The sequence below is a fragment of the Desmodus rotundus genome, chromosome 6 (assembly GCF_022682495.2).
Source record: "Desmodus rotundus isolate HL8 chromosome 6, HLdesRot8A.1, whole genome shotgun sequence".
Taxonomy (NCBI): Eukaryota; Metazoa; Chordata; class Mammalia; order Chiroptera; family Phyllostomidae; genus Desmodus; species Desmodus rotundus.
The window spans coordinates 100,709,074-100,727,863 of NC_071392.1; the positions used below are offsets into that span (position 1 = coordinate 100,709,074).

At 48.1% G+C, this 18,790-nt stretch overlaps 1 protein-coding gene across 4 annotated transcripts in view; it reads left to right on the plus strand.

The window, feature by feature from the left end:
* SALL4 (spalt like transcription factor 4) overlaps nt 1-18,790 on the plus strand; it is a 191,745-nt gene that overhangs the window by 158,177 nt on the left and 14,778 nt on the right. For 2 of the 4 annotated variants that reach the window (XM_024559445.3, XM_024559446.3), the window contains exon 1: nt 17,722-17,967. The exons of the other annotated variants lie outside the window; for them this stretch is intronic. In XM_024559445.3, coding sequence (XP_024415213.1) covers nt 17,838-17,967 — 130 coding nt within the window. In that variant the 5' untranslated portion in view covers nt 17,722-17,837. Of the gene's footprint in view, nt 1-17,721; nt 17,968-18,790 lie in introns of those variants that run through there. 4 annotated transcript variants of the gene reach the window in all.

Below are 18,790 nucleotides of genomic sequence, written 5' to 3' on the forward strand. Positions count from 1 at the left end.
CATTGGGAGTCTGTCGCCCCAGTGTGAGTCACGGTAAAGGCCCACACGTACTCAGCGTTTGTCACAGGCCAGGTGCTCCTTATCCCACACGTCATTTCACGGCAGTCTCACCACGTCCTGCACGTCCTGATTGTGGCCATGTTCTCCCCACATTTTAGATGACAAAATAGAAACTCACCAGCCCCGGCTGGGTAGCCCAGTTGGTTAGAGCATCATCCCAATACACCAACAATGTGGGTTCAATTCCCCAGTCAGGGCAAATGAGAGAATCAACTGGTGAATGCATGGGTGAGTGGGACAACAAATTGATGTTTTTCTCTCTCCCTTTCTCTTCCTCTCTCTAAAATCAATTAAACAAGGAGGGAGGGAGGGAAGGAGGGAGGGAGGAAGGAAGGAAGGAGAGAGACAGGGGAGGGGAGAGGGAGAGAGAGAAAGAGAGAAAGAAAGAGAGAGGAGAGAGAGAGAAAGCTTACTGAACAGTTTAAATAATTTCTCTAAGATGATCCAGCCCGGATTTGAACCCATGGATGCTGGGCTCCATTGTGGGATAAACTATGTCCCTCCGCAAAGCTGTGCTATAGTCCTCACTCTAGTATCACAGGATGGGACCCTGTTTGGAAATACAGTCTTTACTGAGGTAATGAGGTTAAAATGAGGTCATTTGGGTGGGCCCTACTCCAGTGTGACTGCTGTCTTTTCAGGGAAACTGAGACACACTCGTGGTAGAGGAAAGACAGTGCGAGGAGATACAGAGGCAAGACAGACGCCAGCTAAAAGCCGAGGAGAGAGCCCTGGAACGGAGGGACCCTTCCCTCACAGCCCTCGGGAGGAGCCAGCCCTGCCGACACGTTGATCTTGGGCTTCCCGCCCCAGAGATGTTGCTGTTTAAGCCCCTAGTTTGTTAGGGCAACACTAGGAAACTCTAACGCCAGTACTTTTAGCTGCCAGCCGCGTTCCTCCTATGCATGGTTTCTTACTGAATTGCCTACCTTCTGTGCAAAAATAGAGGTTTTGCTGGGCAGTCAAAATCACAAAAAGCCTGTATCTCTAGTACATATGTAGAAGGCAGCTCTTGGATATTAATATTTTTAATAAATAATTTTATTGATTTTTTTTTAGAGAGAGAGGAAGAGGGGGAGAGAGAGAAATACTGATATTCATTCATAAATTTGTTGTTGCACCTCTTCATGCATTCGTTGGTTGGTTCTTGTGTGTGCCCTGACCGGGAATCAAACCCACAACCTTGGTGTATCAGGATGATGCCCTCACCAACTGAGCTACACCCCGCCAGGGCTAAATACTTGTTTTTTGGTTACAACTTTGAGCTTGTAAGGATTTCCTCCCCCCGCCCCCCACCCTGGGACAGGAAGCCACCACCATGTAAAGGTTCAAGCTGAACCTTGTAAGATTTTGATTTCTAACCATAAGACAATATTACTGAGTGTGTCCGTTCAGGATGCTCGCAAGAATTACAAGACTCAGTCCAACAGAGGGGAGTTGAATAAAGGGATGTTTACAAAGAAAACCCGTAGGAGTGGAGAAGCACCCTGGGGCTCCCAACCCGAGGGGGTCCCTTACCTCCTCTAGCCTTGAAAAGGTAACAGGGAGAAGTGGTTATCAGAGCTGGCAAGAGCTGTAGAAGAGAGGCCACCCCACAGGGGCTGTGACCTTCAGCAAAAGGACACAGCCATTGCCACACCAAGGGGTCAATATCCCAACCTCACTCTCCCACGACCTCCATGTCCAGCCCTTGCTCCGAATAGGCTGAAGCCAACAAAACCCCAGATGTCACAGAAGCCAGTGAACGCAGTCCCCACAGGTCAGCCTCCTGGGCGCAGAGCAGGGAAGAGAAGGTGGGGAGGCTTTCTGGAAGAGCCCTCAGAGTGTTCTGCGCACTTGGGCTGTCCACAGAGCTTAACGCTGGCCAGGCAACAGACCCCAGTTCTTGAAAATCCATCCTATCCCTGCCAGTTATTTATGGTGCTCCATTTTTGCAAGAACCATGTAAAATATTTTACATGCTTTTAAAAGTCATAAATGTAATGAAGCCAAGATGTTTCAGCAAATGTGCCTGACAGACAAATCCCGCCGAAGATCCACTTTCAGCTGACATCAGGCCCGCAGACGCCGCTTATGACCCGGCGAGCCTCTGACGAATTTATCTGCCGATCAATCCGCGCCCTGACCCCCCGCGGCTCCCATGGCGTCCGCGCTGTCGTTGCATCTTGCGAATGTGTCCATTCCTTCGTGTGCTTCCTGCTGTCCATCTCTCGCAAGTTTTCCGCATTTTGCCGTGTACAATGCGCACCCACGGTTTTTGTGCGCATTATACACAGCAGTGTCATTCCCATGGTAGGTAATCACTATACCCATGTATGATGTGCATCCTTATTTTTCCCTCAAAGATTTGGGCAAGAGAGTGCGCACTGTACACAGGAAAATACGGTACTGCTCTTTGAAAACTGAATCTGTGCCCTGGCTGGGTAGTTCACTAGGTTAGAGTGTTGTCCCCATATGCCAAGGCTGCTGGTTCAGTCTCCAGTCCGGGGACATAGAAGAAGCAGCTAATGAACGCATCAATAGGTGGAATAACAAATCGATGTCTCTCTCTCTCAAATCAGTAAATTAAATTTAAAAAAACAAAACAAAACCAAATTCATCCACTTGGAAATGCATTGGTAAAAAGTGATTCCTGTGCTTTGTGTGGGCATTCTGCATGCGACCTCCGAGCCAAGCTTTCTGTGACCCTAATAAAAATGCGTGCACCTCAAATGTGGGCTGATAATCTCCGGGAGCTCAGGGTAAAAAATCACCAAACTAAGAACTTAACACTAAGCCTGTCCTATGGAAAGAGTATGTAATTTGAGTCATGCCATATGCCGAGTCTGCTTCTAGCCTTTACATGTAATAATCACACTCATCCACTTAATAAATGTACCATTCATGTGCTTTTGTCCCCATTTTGCAGGTGGGTGAAGTGAGGCCCAGAGGGAGCTGAACCAAGTTGGCTGGGGCCACGTAAGCTGGCAGGCAGAATCCAGGCAGTCTGACTCCAGAGAGCATTCTCTTTTTTTTTTTTCAAGATTTTATTTATTTACTTTTAGAGAGAGGAAGGGATGGAGAAAAAGAGAGAGAAACATTAATGTGCTAGAGATACATCAGTCAGTTGTTTCTTGCACGCCCCAAACTGGGGACCTGGCCCACAACCCAGGCATGTGCCCTGACTGGGAATCCAACTGGCTTCCTTTCGGTTCACAGACTGGTGCCCAGTCCACTGAGCCACACCAACCAGGGCCAGAGAGCAGTCTTAACCTCTGTGCAATACCACATAAAGAGACGAAGGGTGTCCTTGGAAAAATAGTCTAGGGCAGCAGCCCATACGGGCGGCCTGAGCTTGGGTATTTGGTAGTAGGTCCAGACCTCAGTCTTCAGGTCTGGACCTCAGCCTGGGCCAGGGCTCTGACACACGGGTATGCCCAGTGACCTGAGATTGGGGTACCCGCTAGGTGTCCAGGGGTACAAGATTGGGCAGAGTATACGCTGCCCCTCCTCAGGTAGCACCTGCAACCTGGAGGAGAGAGGTCTGGGTCAAATACACTCACAAGTAAAGCAACATTGTAACTGTGACAAATGCTAGGGGAGAGGTGGCCGGCGCCACAGGAACCTGACCTTGTCAGCGAGGAAGGGCAGAGACAGGACTTAAGACAAGATGCCAGAGCGAAGGCTCAAACTGGAGGCCTTAACAAGGCCCGGGAAGGCAGGGTTGGGGGCAGGAAGGGGCAAAGCCCCTGCAATGTGGGAGGAGGTCTGAAAAGAAGCTACTGGAGATTTGGGGCAGAAAGTGGGGAGATCGTGAAATTTTCTGAGAGCCGCCACTTCCTTCCCTCCCAGAAGTACAAGCAGGTTTGCACAAAATTTGTTACATAGACCTCGGACCCCTGGTTAAAAATCACTGCCTTTAAGAAGCACTTCATTTACACATGGAAAGGGCTCTAAAGCTTTTACTGAGAAACGATTATCACAGTAACTGGTGATATTAAGTCGGCTGATGGATTGAGCTGCAAGCTTCCAGGCCTCCAGTTGAGTTTTTCTTTTTTTTCCAGCCACACCCAATAGGCCTCAGGCAGAAACAGTGAGGGAATAAAATAATAGAAGAGAGAAGGAAGGAGACAGGAGTAATCCAGCTGGAATATAAGCATAACAAAAGGGTCTCGGAGTCCTGAAATCCTGGGAAAAGATTTTTCCCCACCTTGGGCCACACCTGGACCTCCACCTTGGAATGCTTCCCTCGATTTTCTGTCTCAGAAGCCAGAATGATGTTAGATGACTGGCGTGCAGGTCATGCCTTAAAGAAAAGGCGAGACTGTGTACTTGCCACTGGTTGATGAGCCTGGATACGCAATGTGGCAGATCTGGGTTCAAGTGCAGACTGTCACTTCCTAGCTGAGGGAACAGGGAACATCACTTCCCTTTCAGTGCCTTTGTTTTCCCACCTGCAAGGTGATAGAATAGGCCTTGGCCGGGTGGCTGACTTGGTGGCAGCGTCACCCCATACACCAAAGGGTGCGGGACCCATCCCAGTCAGGGCGTGGGTGGCAGGCAACTGATGGATATTCCCCTCTCACATCAATGTTTCTCTGTCTCCCCTCCTCTCTCTCTAAAATCAATGTTTTTAAAAAATCTGCGGGTGTGGATTGAAAAAAGAAGAAAATGATAGAATAGGAAGTACCGCCCACCCTCTTCTTCCTCATTTCTTGCTCACGCTAGGATTTCTCCATATTTCTGCCAAAGCAGCCTCTGCTGTTCTTACCCCTCCTCCGCTGGCTGGCAGGGTCTTGCCTTTGAACAACACTCTCGTCAAGAACCTCACAGATTCCTTGCCCAAACCTCCGACACACAACCCGAATTAAAGCCACTTCACTCTTTCCCTGCCTGGTCTCACGGGTCCTCAGATGTCTGATTAGCTGTTGTTCCCCGCCCCATCCTGGCTCTCCAAGTCTCCATCCCGTTCCCTTCCTCACACAGGGAGGGGACTCCGCGAGGAGGGGACTGGCAGCTGCTGACATGTGTCATGCCTCAGTGTCCCCCTGGGCAGTGGACCATCCAGAGCAGAGGTTCTCAACCAGGAGCAAATTTATCCCCATCACAGGGGACATGTGCCGGTGTCAGAAGACACTTTTGGTTTTCATCCTGGGACTTACATCTACTGGATAGAGACCAGGAATGCTGCTAAACAACCCATAGTGCACAGGACAGCCCCACAGCAAAGAATTACCTGCCCCCAAATATCACCAGTGCCAAGGCCAAGAAACCCCGAGCTGGGGTTTTGCTTTAGCAGGGGGGGAGGTGGGCACACAACCCCTTTGAGAATCCGAGGAAAGCTATGAACCTTCTCCCCAGGAAAGCACACCACATTCGGCTCGCAGCGTCGGTGGCTCAGTAGTCCAGGGAACCTACTTATGGGTCACAGAAGTAAGACTATGAGCCCTTGAGTTCACGAAGGGCCTCGTGTACACAGGTAACACATTCAAAGCCTTGGCCACTGTGTTGCAATGAAAAGGGGCAGGTACTCTGTTTTCCCAACAATTGAGCAATTCATTTCAACATGGATTATTCTCCTGTAACCAGTGAGACCTTGGGGCCAAAAACAGCAACAAAAAAAGAGGAAAATGAAAAAGGGCACTGAAGAAATGGTCGCAATTAACAAAAGAAAGACCTATCCCAAAGGAGACCGGTCCAAGCCAGCTTTCAGCCATTTTCAAAACCTCAATCGTGATTATTCGAGGACGAGCGTAGGGCACCCCGGCAGCTGCCTCGGAATGAGCACCCCTCGTCTCCTGAGCCTGGTGCACAATCTCACGTGATCCTCCCACTTCACAGCTGGCCAGGCTGAGGCTTGGAGGGGTGCACTGGGGTCTTCCCCAGTATGTTGGGAGGAGCCGCCCTCTTACTGGCCAGACCCTCCATATGTCTGATCCTCAGACTCTCCAAGCTCATTCCTGCCACAGGTCCCTTGCTGTCTTCCAAAACATTCTTCCTTCTGCTCTCTGGGTCTTGGCTCCTAGTGGTCACCCGTGCACATCCTGACTCAAGCAGCCTCCCCCTCCCATCGCTGTCTGACTGCCTCACCCTGTTTATCCCCTCGTGACTCGCACACAGTCTGCACTCGCTTTACTTCTGTGTGCTGTTTACTTGTTTATCATCTGTCTTCCCACGGGGCTGCCCGCTCCAAGAGGTCGCTCGGACTCCATGGCCCGGCACTGTGCCTGCCCGGTGGGTTGTATGCAGAAGCCAATGAGGGCCTGGTGGTCAGACAAGCTGATACAAAGTGTCGCTTCCAAGGCGTGTGCCCGGGGGCAAACAGGTCTCAGCTTTTCCCATTCGCAGCATCCTCGTCTGTAAAATGGGAGCAATAACATCTGCTTCTCAAAAGCGTGAGCGCTGCTAACAATAGGGCCGCAGACGTCAGCTCCCGTTTTGTTGGGACTCGATCAACACTGATCTTCCCGGACAAACTCTTCTCGGGGGAACAGCCCTCCAGAACCTTCTCCCTCACCCCCCAGTTACACTGTCACATTCCCTACAAAAATATGCCAGAGGTGTGCAGGGCTTTCTACGCAGCCGTAGCATTTTCTGTGCGGGGTCAGATACAGAGGACCGCGCTGGGTTTGCCCAGATTCAGCCAGCTTTCTCTGGCTTCCCGGTGGTCTCACCAGCCCTCACCTCCGACCACTTTTCTGAAACCAAACTCACTGCTCCCGACCCCGCCCTGTTGATAGGCTCTGTCTGGTGAAAGGTGGAATCAGTTTCAGTACTCCACGCCTGTCTCCCTCCGTCTCCCCACCCACTCTTTCACCCATTCATCATTCATTCAATAGCTAATGTTTATCTAGTACCTTGTGGGTGACACCCCAGGGCTGGACACAGAGCCGGGCCATTTGTAAGCGCTATGAATGAGGTGCCGGTGATGATAATAACATCAGCAGCAACTAGGGGCCCTGACTGAGCATTTCCTGTACTGAGAGAGATCTGAATGTAGTCCACAGGGCACCAACCTTTCTCTGTAAAGGACCAGACAGGGATATTTTAGGGTTTGTGGGCTAAGAGGCAGAGCCGAGGATATTAGGTAGATCCTTCCACAAGAGAGAAAAAAAATTTTCAGTTGATGAAATATGAAATATTATGATAATAATGGATTATATATATATGTATTTTTTTTTCTAATACAGGTCTATTACTGAGAGAAATGGAATGCTTTTGGAGGCTGACATTTTACTTGATCAGGGTCCAAAGTCAAGGCTTCTTATCAAGAACGTCATGAACGTCTATCTGCGAAGCGCTTTCTTAGCCTGCAGGTCACGCGGAAAGAAATGGCAGGCTGGATCGGGCCTTTGGGCTGTGGTTGGCCGAGCCTGGTGTGGCTGCTAGGAAGTTGCTTAGTTCTGAATGTTGGCCTTCACCCTAGGAGACCTTGGGCACATCACTTCCCTTTCCATGCCTCAGTCTCCTCACCTGGAAAATGAGCGTGGTGATGATAGTAATTATACCATGGAGTAGATGATGAAATGCATGCAACAGTGGTTAAAACAGTGCCTGGTCCTAAGTAACCAATTCCATAAACCCAGTTCCTTGTCTGACCCAATTTCCAGTCCCCCAACATTTCCCCAGCGCCTTCTGGTCCCTTGTGGCAAAATCTCTATTATCCTCACCTGCTTCTTTGAACGTCCCTGCGTCTCTTTGCTCCAGCTGAGCTGTGTTCCCCTCCGGGGACACTGCTTCTCCCCCAGCCCTCTCAGGGAGTGGCCAGTTCACCCTGGCACCCCAGTCCACCAGCCCAGAGGAGGGAAGGGGGGCTCCTTGCTTCCTCTTTCCTCACACTGTCCAGTCTCTTGGAGACCCAGGTTTCCTCTCCCACCCCTCCTCATCACGTCCTCTGCAGACCCCTGAGATCCTGCCCCTCAGTTCTTAAAGATTTTGAGAGCTGATTCAGTCTCTTGCTCACTCTGGACAGTTCCGTATCTTTGAAGACAATCCTTTTGATGCCTTGGCTGCTCAGTCCCTTCACCACCTCTCCATCAGGGGCCTGGTCCACACCGTCTTGGCACGCACCTCCTGTGCTCCACTCTCCTCGTTTCCCGCGACTCCATCACCTGCATCACCTCAACTTCCAGCTTTCCCTCCAACCATTGCCCAGGACGTTTCCGCTCAGTCCCTTTGGGACCCCAAGTCTGCCAGCTCCTTGTCCTTCCCCATAGCCTCCACACTTACTAACTGTATCACTGTTTTGCTGTTACTACCTCCTTCCCATCCTGCCTCCTCTTACCAGACGTGGGTTCTCGGAATGCCCTGGCTGTTCTCTTTCTCTGTTGACTTGCCTGGCCAAACCCCATGCTGGGTTCAATCCAACTCCCAGCCCATTCCGCACCATAGGGCACCAGCTGAAGGAGGCGGGGAAAGCGCACACCCTTGGGAGCTGGCTTCTCTCTGAACACGTGAGCACCCACGAGGGCCCAGCCCCCACCTCACACACACAGCATCTTCCTCCTCCATTCATTCTCTCTCTCTCCTGGTGGACTGCTTCACGCCTTCCTTCTTCTCCAGCCCTCAACACCCTCTCTACTTTTTCACTCTTCTTTCTAATTCCAGGGACATAATAGATGCAGTTGGGCTAAATCAATTTCTTTGTCTTGACGTGCACCCAAATGTTCTCCTTCCCTGCTGTTGTGGGTGAACTGTGTGTTCCCAGCACCCCACCCCTTCCCACCTTCTTCATTCATTGCTCTGTACTTCTTCCTGTTCACTCCATTACCAGGGAGAGTCCTTTCTAGCATCACCCAACACCTGCTGTCCTATTTCCCTTACACTCATATTCCCCCTAAAGCTCTCCTTCCCACTGTACCCCTTCCCCCCCCCTAGTCACCAAGAAACAACTTCAGAAGAGTTGACCCTTCAGAAGAGTTCAGAAGAGTCACCACCTCCTTCCTTTATTTTTTTCAACCCTCTCTATTCAGCATTTGCCCTGCGGCTCCGCTGAAGTCTCTCTTGGTGATCGGCCATCTCTATGTTGCTCAACCCAACAGTCAAGTCCGAGCACTTGTCTTCCTGGAATCAGCGGGGTCATGTCCAGACAGTAGATTCTTTCCTGTGACTCACTTTCCTATCTTGGCTCTCTGGGTGTCCCTCTCTTTGTCCTTCTGATTGACTGACTGGTCCTTCTCAGTCACTTCCGTAAGTTCCTCAGCTTCTCTCCTTTAAACTTGGACTTCCCCAGGCCTCATCTTTGCACTTGATTCTTCCTTGTCTCCCTTCTCTACCTAGATGATCCCAACCTATCCTGAGGTTTCGAACACCATCATAAGGTGATGTCACCAGACTCCTGGGTCTCACACTTGAACCCCAGACTGGTCTATCCAACTCCTGATTTGACTTTCCCACTTCAGTGTTGAACTGGTATCTCAAACGTAACAAGTCCCAAGTGAGTAAGGAAGCCCCCACCACCACATTGCCTTCTCCCAGAGCCTGCCCTGTTTCTGTACAAGGAACTTGTATCCTTCCAGATGCTCAGGTCAAAAATCTGGGAGTCATCCTTGACCTCCCTTTCACACACCCACATCCAATCTGTTAGCAGGTCCCATCAGCCACACATTCAAAACGTAGTCCCCAATCCATGCCCCTCTCCTGCCCCACCACTTCCACCTTGGCCCAAGCCTCCATCCTCTCCCTCCTGGGCCATCCCTATAATATCTCCCCGCCCTTCCCACATCTGCCCTTCCCCTCCCTGCCCAGCCACAGTCTGTCAGGGCATTCAGAGTTCTCCTTCCAAAACCCAAGGAACGGTGAGTTATTCCGGCACACAAACCCTCCAACAGCTTTTCATCTCACTAGACAAAGAGCACCGTTCTTTAAAAAGAGACAGGGTGTCCTACTGTTATTTTCTTAGCAGTCACATTAACGTGAAGCTTATCTAAATACTTCAGTGGTTCAGGACAATTAAGACTTTCTTAAGCATTCTGCTAGCCATCCCTTTTGAGCTATTCTTTACATTTTTGACACATCCTAGTACTTATTTGGGTGTCTATTTGGTAAGGTGCCACTAGGATATGGCATTTAACACAAATGGAAGGAAGGAACGAAGGACGGAAGGAAGGAACGAAGGGGTAACGACAACTTTTATTTGGGTTGTGAACTCAAGTTTTTCATCCAGAAATCCTTAGTGCTTAGCTCAAGTTTCAGCACACAGTGGACAAAATTATCCGTATATACCCATCCTTGAGTGAGGATTTAAAAAGAAAGAAATGAACTCTCAAGAAAAAAAGAAGAAAATAAAAGAAATTAACTCTCAGATCACCTGGAGGGTGAAAAATGAAATTTTTTTTTTGTTACCCCCTCTGCTTAATTCCCATTCCGTTTCCTAGGAGTTTCATTCCTCCTCTTTTGGTGTCTGTATTTACCCCCTACATTTATCACCCCCGCCCATTTCTTGTTCTTAGTTTCTGCTGTCTTCTGCTCATGTCTGCCCTCTTCGGTTCCCTTCTTTCCCTCCATTTCCGGGGGCCTCACCCCATCTCTTTGTAAGCCCACCAGACTAGGGCCAGTCATTTGTTTACTTGGGAGTCTGAGCTGAGAAAAGAAGTTAAAATCTCTCCACACGTTAGAACAAAGAAAAGAGCGTTTTATATTCCCTTTCATGGTCAAAAGATGATCCTTTCTTCCCCCTCACCAAATCCATTTAGGTGTTTATAGACCAGTTATCTTAACAATGACCATCCTTTGCTTTTCTCTCCGTGCCAATTAACATTCTTAATTGCTTCTCTCAAACTCTCTCACGTTGTGTGTGTTGGGTAGAGTTCTCTGACAAGTTTATTTTCAATTATAATTTATATTGCAAAGACGGGTAGTTATTTGTGACAGTAAACTTCCCTGTGTGCTGAGCTTTTAGCTCTTCAAGGTTTGCTGTAATGAAGAACGCTTGTGGCAAATTTATAGAAGTGCCTTCTCAGGGATTTTTTTTTTTTTTTAAGACAAAGTTCAGTATAGGCACTTTTTTGAGAGGGAGAGGCAGGATTTTTTTGTCTGGTAGAGAACCCCCCAAAATGTTAAAAACATTTGCAAAGCAAGAGAACACTTTTAGGGAAGGTTGAGTGAGGGCCGCTGCAGAAACGTCTGAGTGGGGAGCGAATCCAAACTGCTTACAGAGGGGAAGGAAATGGAACCGTTTGCTGCAGGAAAAATTGTTCAATCAATTGAACCTTTGACTTGCTTTTGAAAATCTATATGTTTCTCCTGTCCAGTTACGAAATACGTGAGCATCCTGATAAGCGTGTTTATGAGGTTACTGATTCAGCTTGATCGCTCACATCGCCGAAGTCCGTGTCTTGCGCAAGAGCCCACAAAGGGACTAAGACGTATTCGGAAAAAGCTACCGAAGGGCTGTGAATCTGGGAAACAGCAACAGGCATTTCAGAAGGACTCAGGACGTGAGGCCTTAAGGCCAGTATGTGGGCGGAGCTGTGTGAACAGGGTGTTGGTTGCAATATTTTCTGTACAAAAATATGTCATGTTTATAACAGGGATTGAGTAAGTAAATTCAAGTTTCATTCACAGAGTAAAAAATCATATCAGAAGACACGTTTAGAATGTGTTTGTTTATTTAGTTATTTGAGAGTGAGAGAGGGAGGGGAACATTGATTTGCCATTCCACTTATTAATGCACTCATTCGTTGATTCTTGTATGTGCCTTGACTGGGGATCAAACCCACAACCTTGGTGCTTGGAGTATCAGGACGATGCTCTAACTAACTGAGCTACCCGGCCAGGGCACAATGTATTTGTTTTAATGCAATGGAAAAGGGCTTGTGAAATCCTGCTCAGTGAAGAAAAAAAAAAAACCCACTCCAAACTGTATTTTTAAAGTGATCTCAGTGTAAAAGTTATGATATTCATGGAAGAAAATTCGCTGTAAGCTATCTTTCCCTAATCTGCAGAGAAAGCAGATAAATTATTCAAATCAGCCCAAGGAGTGAATATAAGATTGTGCAATCTTTAAAGAAAAAGCCGGAATGCAGGGGTTTGATTCTGCTGGGGGAGGTTAACAAGGCTCCTGAGGAGCAGATAAGAGGGTATGATGGTGATTTAGTACTTGAAGTTTCATTAGAAAATATTTTACTATTAAAAAAAAATACCAGGTAGATGCTAACATGGTCTTGACATCATATGACTTGTAAACCTGGTTTCCGAACTCCAGCCCTGTTGACGTTTGGGGTCAGATAATTCTTGTCGTCGGGCCGTCCGGGTATTGTAGGGTGTTAGCATGATCCCTGGCCTATCTCCCCGATGCTGTTAGCGATCTTGAGCAGTGACAAGCAGGAAACAGGGCTCAGGCATTGCCAAATGTCCCCTGGTGTGTGTGTGGGGGGGATGTATGTGGCAAAACTGCCCCCAGTGAGAACCACTGCCTGGGGACCTAGAGAATCAACATTCTCTGCGGTGTGCCAGTGCCCGGGTCCACCTAAAGCCCCGAATGTGTGGGCCAGAGAGAGCTTTTCAAGGGCCTTAGGGACAAAGAAGCCAGCCCCATCCACTTTTGCCTTCCTGGTCCAGCTCGTCTTCAACCAAAGAACCTGCGCCAAAAGTTCTCATTCCCTGACAACTCATTCCTGCTTTAAGGGACTCGCTGGAATATTTATACCCCCCCCTTTTTTTTTTGAGTACACAGCTTGGGCTTCGGTATGTTAGCAGCAACATGGAAGATGAATGGGAGCTAGAAGTTGTTCAATACCAATTTGGGGGTGGATAAAATGGCCACGAGCAGGCAGAGATCAAAATGGATGGGGGGCTAGATATCGTGCGTTAAGTGGTGATTGTTGCAATTAGCTGGACTTCACAACCATAAATCATCCCCGCCGAAGGGCTCTGGGCCAGGACACTCCGAAAAGTGGACATTTGGCCCCATCATAAAGCACTCCCGGAGAATGAATTACAAGCATGATTTCTGAAGCAATTTTTAGCTCAACTTCTAAATCTCTAGAATTTGAAAAGTTCCTTCCAGGCATTAAAGCCTTCCACTGGAAGCCAGCAGATATCAAATCGATGCAGGTCCACAGCCTCCAAGAGTTTGGTCCACGTCGACACAAAGCCGGCGCTTTATCCTTCCCACACCCAAACCTCACATTTCCCGGACTAGAGCATCAGCGGACTAGAGCATCAGTGGTTACCACGGCGGGCCCCTTGGCCGCTTCCTGGCATGGAGACTTAGAGACCCAGAGGGGCTGCACTTTTGCAGGGACCGATGGTGACTGACAGATGCCAGCCTGGCCACTCTGGTCTTTCCAAGCTTCAGATGCTGGGAATCCCACGAAGGAAAAACCACACTCTCAATTATGGCCCTTTCCATTATAGGGATAGCCAGATATGTCATTGTCTTAAAAACAGCTTCATTTAGGTGTGCTTTACATATCACAAAATTCACCCATTGTAAGCGTACAGTTTGGTGATTGTTAATAAATTTAAACTATCGGGCAACCTCCAGTTTGTCATTGCCCACCCCCCTCCCCAATTGTGGTAAAATACACACAACAAATTTTCACCATCTTAATCAGTTTGTGCAGTTCAGTGGTATTAAGTACATTCAAATTGTGGTTTTATCTCCAGAACTCTTTTCATCTTGCATAACTGAAGCTCCATTCCTATCAAGCAATGACTCCCGCCCTGGCTGGTGGGCTCAGAGGATTGAGCACAGGCCTGCAGAACTGAAAGGTCACCGGTGGGATTCCTGGTCAGGGCACCTGCCTGGGTCTCGGCTGGGTTCCGGGTTGGGGGCGGGGGAGAGGCAACCAATCCACCTATCTCTTGCACATCGCTGTTTCTCTCCTTCTCTTTCTCTCTCCCTTCCCCTCTCTCTAAAAGTAAATAACTAAAATCTTTTAAGAAATAAATAAACAAATTGACTCCCCATGCCCCCCTCCACCCAGGCCCTGGCGACCACCATTCTACTTTATCTCTACGAACTTGACTCCTCTAGGTCCCTCCTGTAAGTGGAACCATACAGCATTTGTCTTCTGCGTCTGTCTCATTTCAGCCAGCATAACGCCGTCAGGTCCGTCCATGCTGTAGCACCTGCCGGAGTTTCTGCTGCTGAATGGCAGCCCAGGGTGTATGGGCCACGTTGTTTATTCACCTGTCCGTGGACTCGGGTTGCCTCCACCTTTTGGCTATGGTGAGGGATGCTGCTCTGAACACAGGCACACGAGGATATCTCCACATCCGTTTTCAATTCTTTTGGGTCTATATATTCAGAAGTGAAAATGCTGGATCATATGGTAATTAAGTTTAATTTTTTTGAGGGGCTGACCTGTTGTTCCCCACAGCAGCAGCCACACTATTAACATTCCCACAAACTGTAATAACCTCGTAACACTTTATACTTGGCCCCCCCAAATTATTCACCATCGTTTGATGGATTCAATATTATTTATTGTGACTTCCGTGTCCCGTTACTATGACCAAGTGCTAGGGACACGTGTCTGCCCTCGTGGGGCCCACAGTGTGAAACGCAAGTGAGGAACGGACGTACCATTAAATCTGTAAGGATGAAGTTTGAACTGTGCCACAGACACCACTAGGCAGGACCTCGTTTGGATGAGGAAATGCCCGTTTTAGGAAGAAGGCTCTGGCAGGACAGAGCAGAGAGGGCCTTGGTGGCAAGTTACTGATTCCTACATTCAGGGAGGCGCTGTCGGGAGATCTGAGTTTGTTTTCTCGTGAGTTTGTTTTCTCGTCTGTGAAAGGGGAATATACATGGGTTTTAATGAGGATGAAATAAGATTATGTATCCCAAAGAACCTCCCACAGAAAAGCCTCCGTTTTAGAGACTGCTGCTGAAAAATAGAACAAGTGAATTCCTGCCTGAGGCAAACAGTGAGAATGATGGGATTACATAAGCACGTCACTGAACAGAATGCACGAAGAGTTTAATATAATCCTTTCCTGTGACCATTTTTTCCCCTAACTCTGGTCCCACCCAGGTCTTTTGATTGTTTAAGGAATATTAAATAATCCAATTTTCTTTTGTAAGAGTTTATTGGAGCCAAACTGACGACATGCCAGGAAACGCAATCTCAAACGCTCCCCTTTCTTTTCTGGATGTGATATTCGTGGAGGGGTCCCGCTGGAGGAAAACCTCTCCTTGACGTTATCTGTAGAATTCATTCCTACGCACCCTGGATTTTCCAGGGCAGGCTTAATTTCACGTTTTCTTTTACCACAATTTTTTCTTGTTCAGCGCTCTCATCTGTATTGAGCTACAGCTGGATGACAGGTATCGGGCCGGTGGCAGGAAGAATTTTGGAATCAGGTTTAAGGATTGACCACCTGCTCAGCCACTTCCTAACTAAGTCACCTCACATCTTTGAGACTCAGTTTCCTCATTTTTGTGATGGACAAAACAATGCCAACTCCCCCGGAAAATCAAATGAGAAAGTGTGCATTTACTGAGTCTTTGGCACACACCAGGGGTTTATGATCATCGTCATTATTGGAATTTTTTGCAATGCAGACAATAATGGAAAAGGTGTGTAGTGCAAAGTAATTGTATTATCCCAGCGTAGCAGTATTTGGGATTCTCTAACATTCTGTGTGAGTACAGTATTCCATTCTGTTGGATGCATCTCCAGCTATACAGTGAATTTCTGTGTATTTAATCCTACTGCCTTACACAACGCAGATACTCAATAGGTGTTAAGTAAATGGGAACTCTTCAGCCTTGTAAGGTTTTGGTGAGTGTTTCTGTCTTTATCTGGCAATTTTCTTCATGGTAAGGGGCTGCAGCTATAAAACCTCCCTCCCTCCACATTTGCGCATTGCATTTTCAATCATAATTATTATTATCACTTGGAGACTCCAATGGCACAATTGTATTACCTTGTTTTAAGTAGAAATGGTGAACATGTTTTCACTATTACCGACTAACACAACTATAAACAACCCTCTCTTCCATGCAGTTCTCTTTGAACCGATACTAGTTTTTTGCACCGTACACCCACTGTACACTCGTGTGGGTTGGTAAATTACATCTGTCACATTATCTGCCATAGAAAAGGTGTTGGGAATACAAGCAGATTAGTTAGCAAGGCAGGCGTTAATTGGCCTTAATACTCAGTATGAGAATTCTGAAGGCTTCCATGTATTATTAAACCAGATTCTTGCCTTTACAACTTGGCTGTTGACTGTAGTTTTATCTTTTTTGCTTTAGGGGACTTATATAAAACAACTGAAAACATTTTGACAGACTTCAAATATTGGAGGCTTAACCTTTCTTTAGTAAGATTTTTCTAACGACCACAAATATCAAAAAGATGATCAAGGTGATTTATGTTCTGCCCTGGGTTGTCCAAACACCCAGGTGAACACACTTATGAGCCCAACATCCTATTTTGCTTGCATTCCTGATGAGCTTACAAGACATTCTTACAAGCTGGGAACCTGATGAATAACTAATCAAGAAATGGGGAAGGAGGGTTTATAGCTGCAGCCCCTTACAATGAAGTAAATGCCCAATAAACACAAATGCCCAGAGGCAGCATGGCAACACCCATCAAAGACTTAGAAGGCTGAAGATTTCACATTTATTCAACATCTATTAAGTATTTACATTGTGCAAGGCAGTTAATGGAATTAAACACAGATATATTGTGTTGCCATATATGCATCTGATATAATATTGTACTCACACACACAATTTTAGAAATTCCAAATATCCCCACACTGGGATGGTACAATCACTTTGAACTATATGCCTTTTCCATAATTGTCTAAATTGCAAAAAAAAAAAAAACCCAATAATGATTAGTTTAGTACTTCCATGGGTGATGTAATAAAATAGTTAAAATAGTGGATAAGTATGACGTTATGAGACATTTACGGCTCGTGGGGGGAAATGCAATTGCTTGCTGTTTTGATACTGGCTGAACGTGCTCACATTCCGCCCTTTCTGTATTTAGTATCCTGTTACTAAAAAACCAGAATCAAGGTCGTATCCTAACAAACTAATAATCCTCGTGACTAAGAATCCTTGGGGCTATTTATCATTTAAAGCAAATAAATTTTGGTGATGGAATCATCGGAAATTTTGGAAATTGGTAGGCCACTTTAAGAGTTGAGATGGAGCGGGAAGGTTGAGTCAACCACCATTTTCACTATTCTTCAGGCATCACGAAACTCAGTTTTAACATTTCCACCAAAAAGAAGATGGAAGAGGACACGGGTCACATCAGTTTTTTGCTTTTTGGATTTTTGGTAGATGTAAATATTGAGTCACTAAACAGACTTTCCTCCACGGCTTGCGCGCATACCAGCCTTACAAAAGTCATTTTCGGAGCGCCCTACCAACGTCCTTCGTTCCAAAACTTTTGCCCAAGTCCCTAATTTTTAATAAGTACACAATTCTTTTTCTCTCCAAGGACTCAGATCGGTGGAGCGAAGGATGGGTCCCCCTCCGCCCCCGCCCAGATTTCGTCCGCGATTCAGCCAATCTGAGCCCGGATGCTAATTAGTTGCGCTCCCGGGACGAACACGCCTTTGTCGCCTGTAGAGCCGGACTACAAAGCCCAGAATGCTTCGCCCCTCCCTGATCAATGAGGGCTTATTTAAATGATCTCTGAGGTCTTGGACCCAGGCCAATCAGCTGTCAGGGCTCATGATAAATCGCAATGCATTATTGATAATAATAATTACTGGGACATGCGCGTTCCGGCCGAAGGGGGGTAAATTTCCTAACTCCAGGAATTTGTGGCGGAGTGGGCGAATAACCGCGGTTCTCCCGGCGCCCCGATGCTCGCACCATGTCGAGGCGCAAGCAGGCGAAACCCCAACACATCAACTCGGAGGAGGACCAGGGGGAGCAGCAGCCGCAGCAGCCAGCCCCAGAGTTTGCAGATGCGGCCCCAGCGGCGCCGGCGGCGGGGGAGCCGGGTGAGTGGGGCCGGAGGCGCGCACTCTTCCCGCATGTTCGCGGAACCCTCGAAGGCGCGGGCTTCGGGGAGCTAGCGGCTTCGAGCGCAGATTCTGGAACCGAAATCTGGGGCTACGTTCCAGAGAAGAGAGGCAACCTCAGCGACCCTCCCCCCCCCCAGGGGCCCTTGTTAATTTTACATTTTTATCGCTTCCCCTCACTTGTGTAAATTTCACCCCTGGGTCTCTCCCTTCTTATTGTAAAATTGACCCCCACCCTTTCCTCTGTCCCTCTCTTTCCTGAAAGGTTCTCTTCTCCTTGTCCTCTGCCCCTCTCTTAATTGGTTCCACTCCCCTCACTAGTAACCTCCCCCCCCACTTGTAACTTAGGTTCCCCTCCTCCCTCCCTGGCGCCGCTTTTAAAAGAAAGACCCCGGGGGTCCCCACCCTTTCCCTTACCCCTTGGGGGCTTTTCTAAGAGGCTGGAGAAGCGGCGCACCCTCGGAAGACCCCCGGGGGAGGACGATCTGTTGCTCGCGCCCCTCCGGGGCCGAGCGGGGGGAGGGGGCGCGACCTCTTCCCCAGCCCCAGGAGCCGGGGTGCCGGCCACCCGCGCTGCGGAGGCGATTGGAGGGTCCGAAGAGGTGGGCGAGAAAGGCCCAATATTTCCTTAAAGAAATTTTTTTTTTGGTTCTCGCTTTTTCCCCGGGGCTACGCCGCCTCCCGATCTTCGCCCTAACCTTTCGGGGCCTGACCTCCAGCCATCTTTGATTTCCGACTTCCTAAAATAACCGCGGCGTGCGGGAGGGGTGCGGACCCCCAGGGGCCGGGGTCGCGGGCGCAC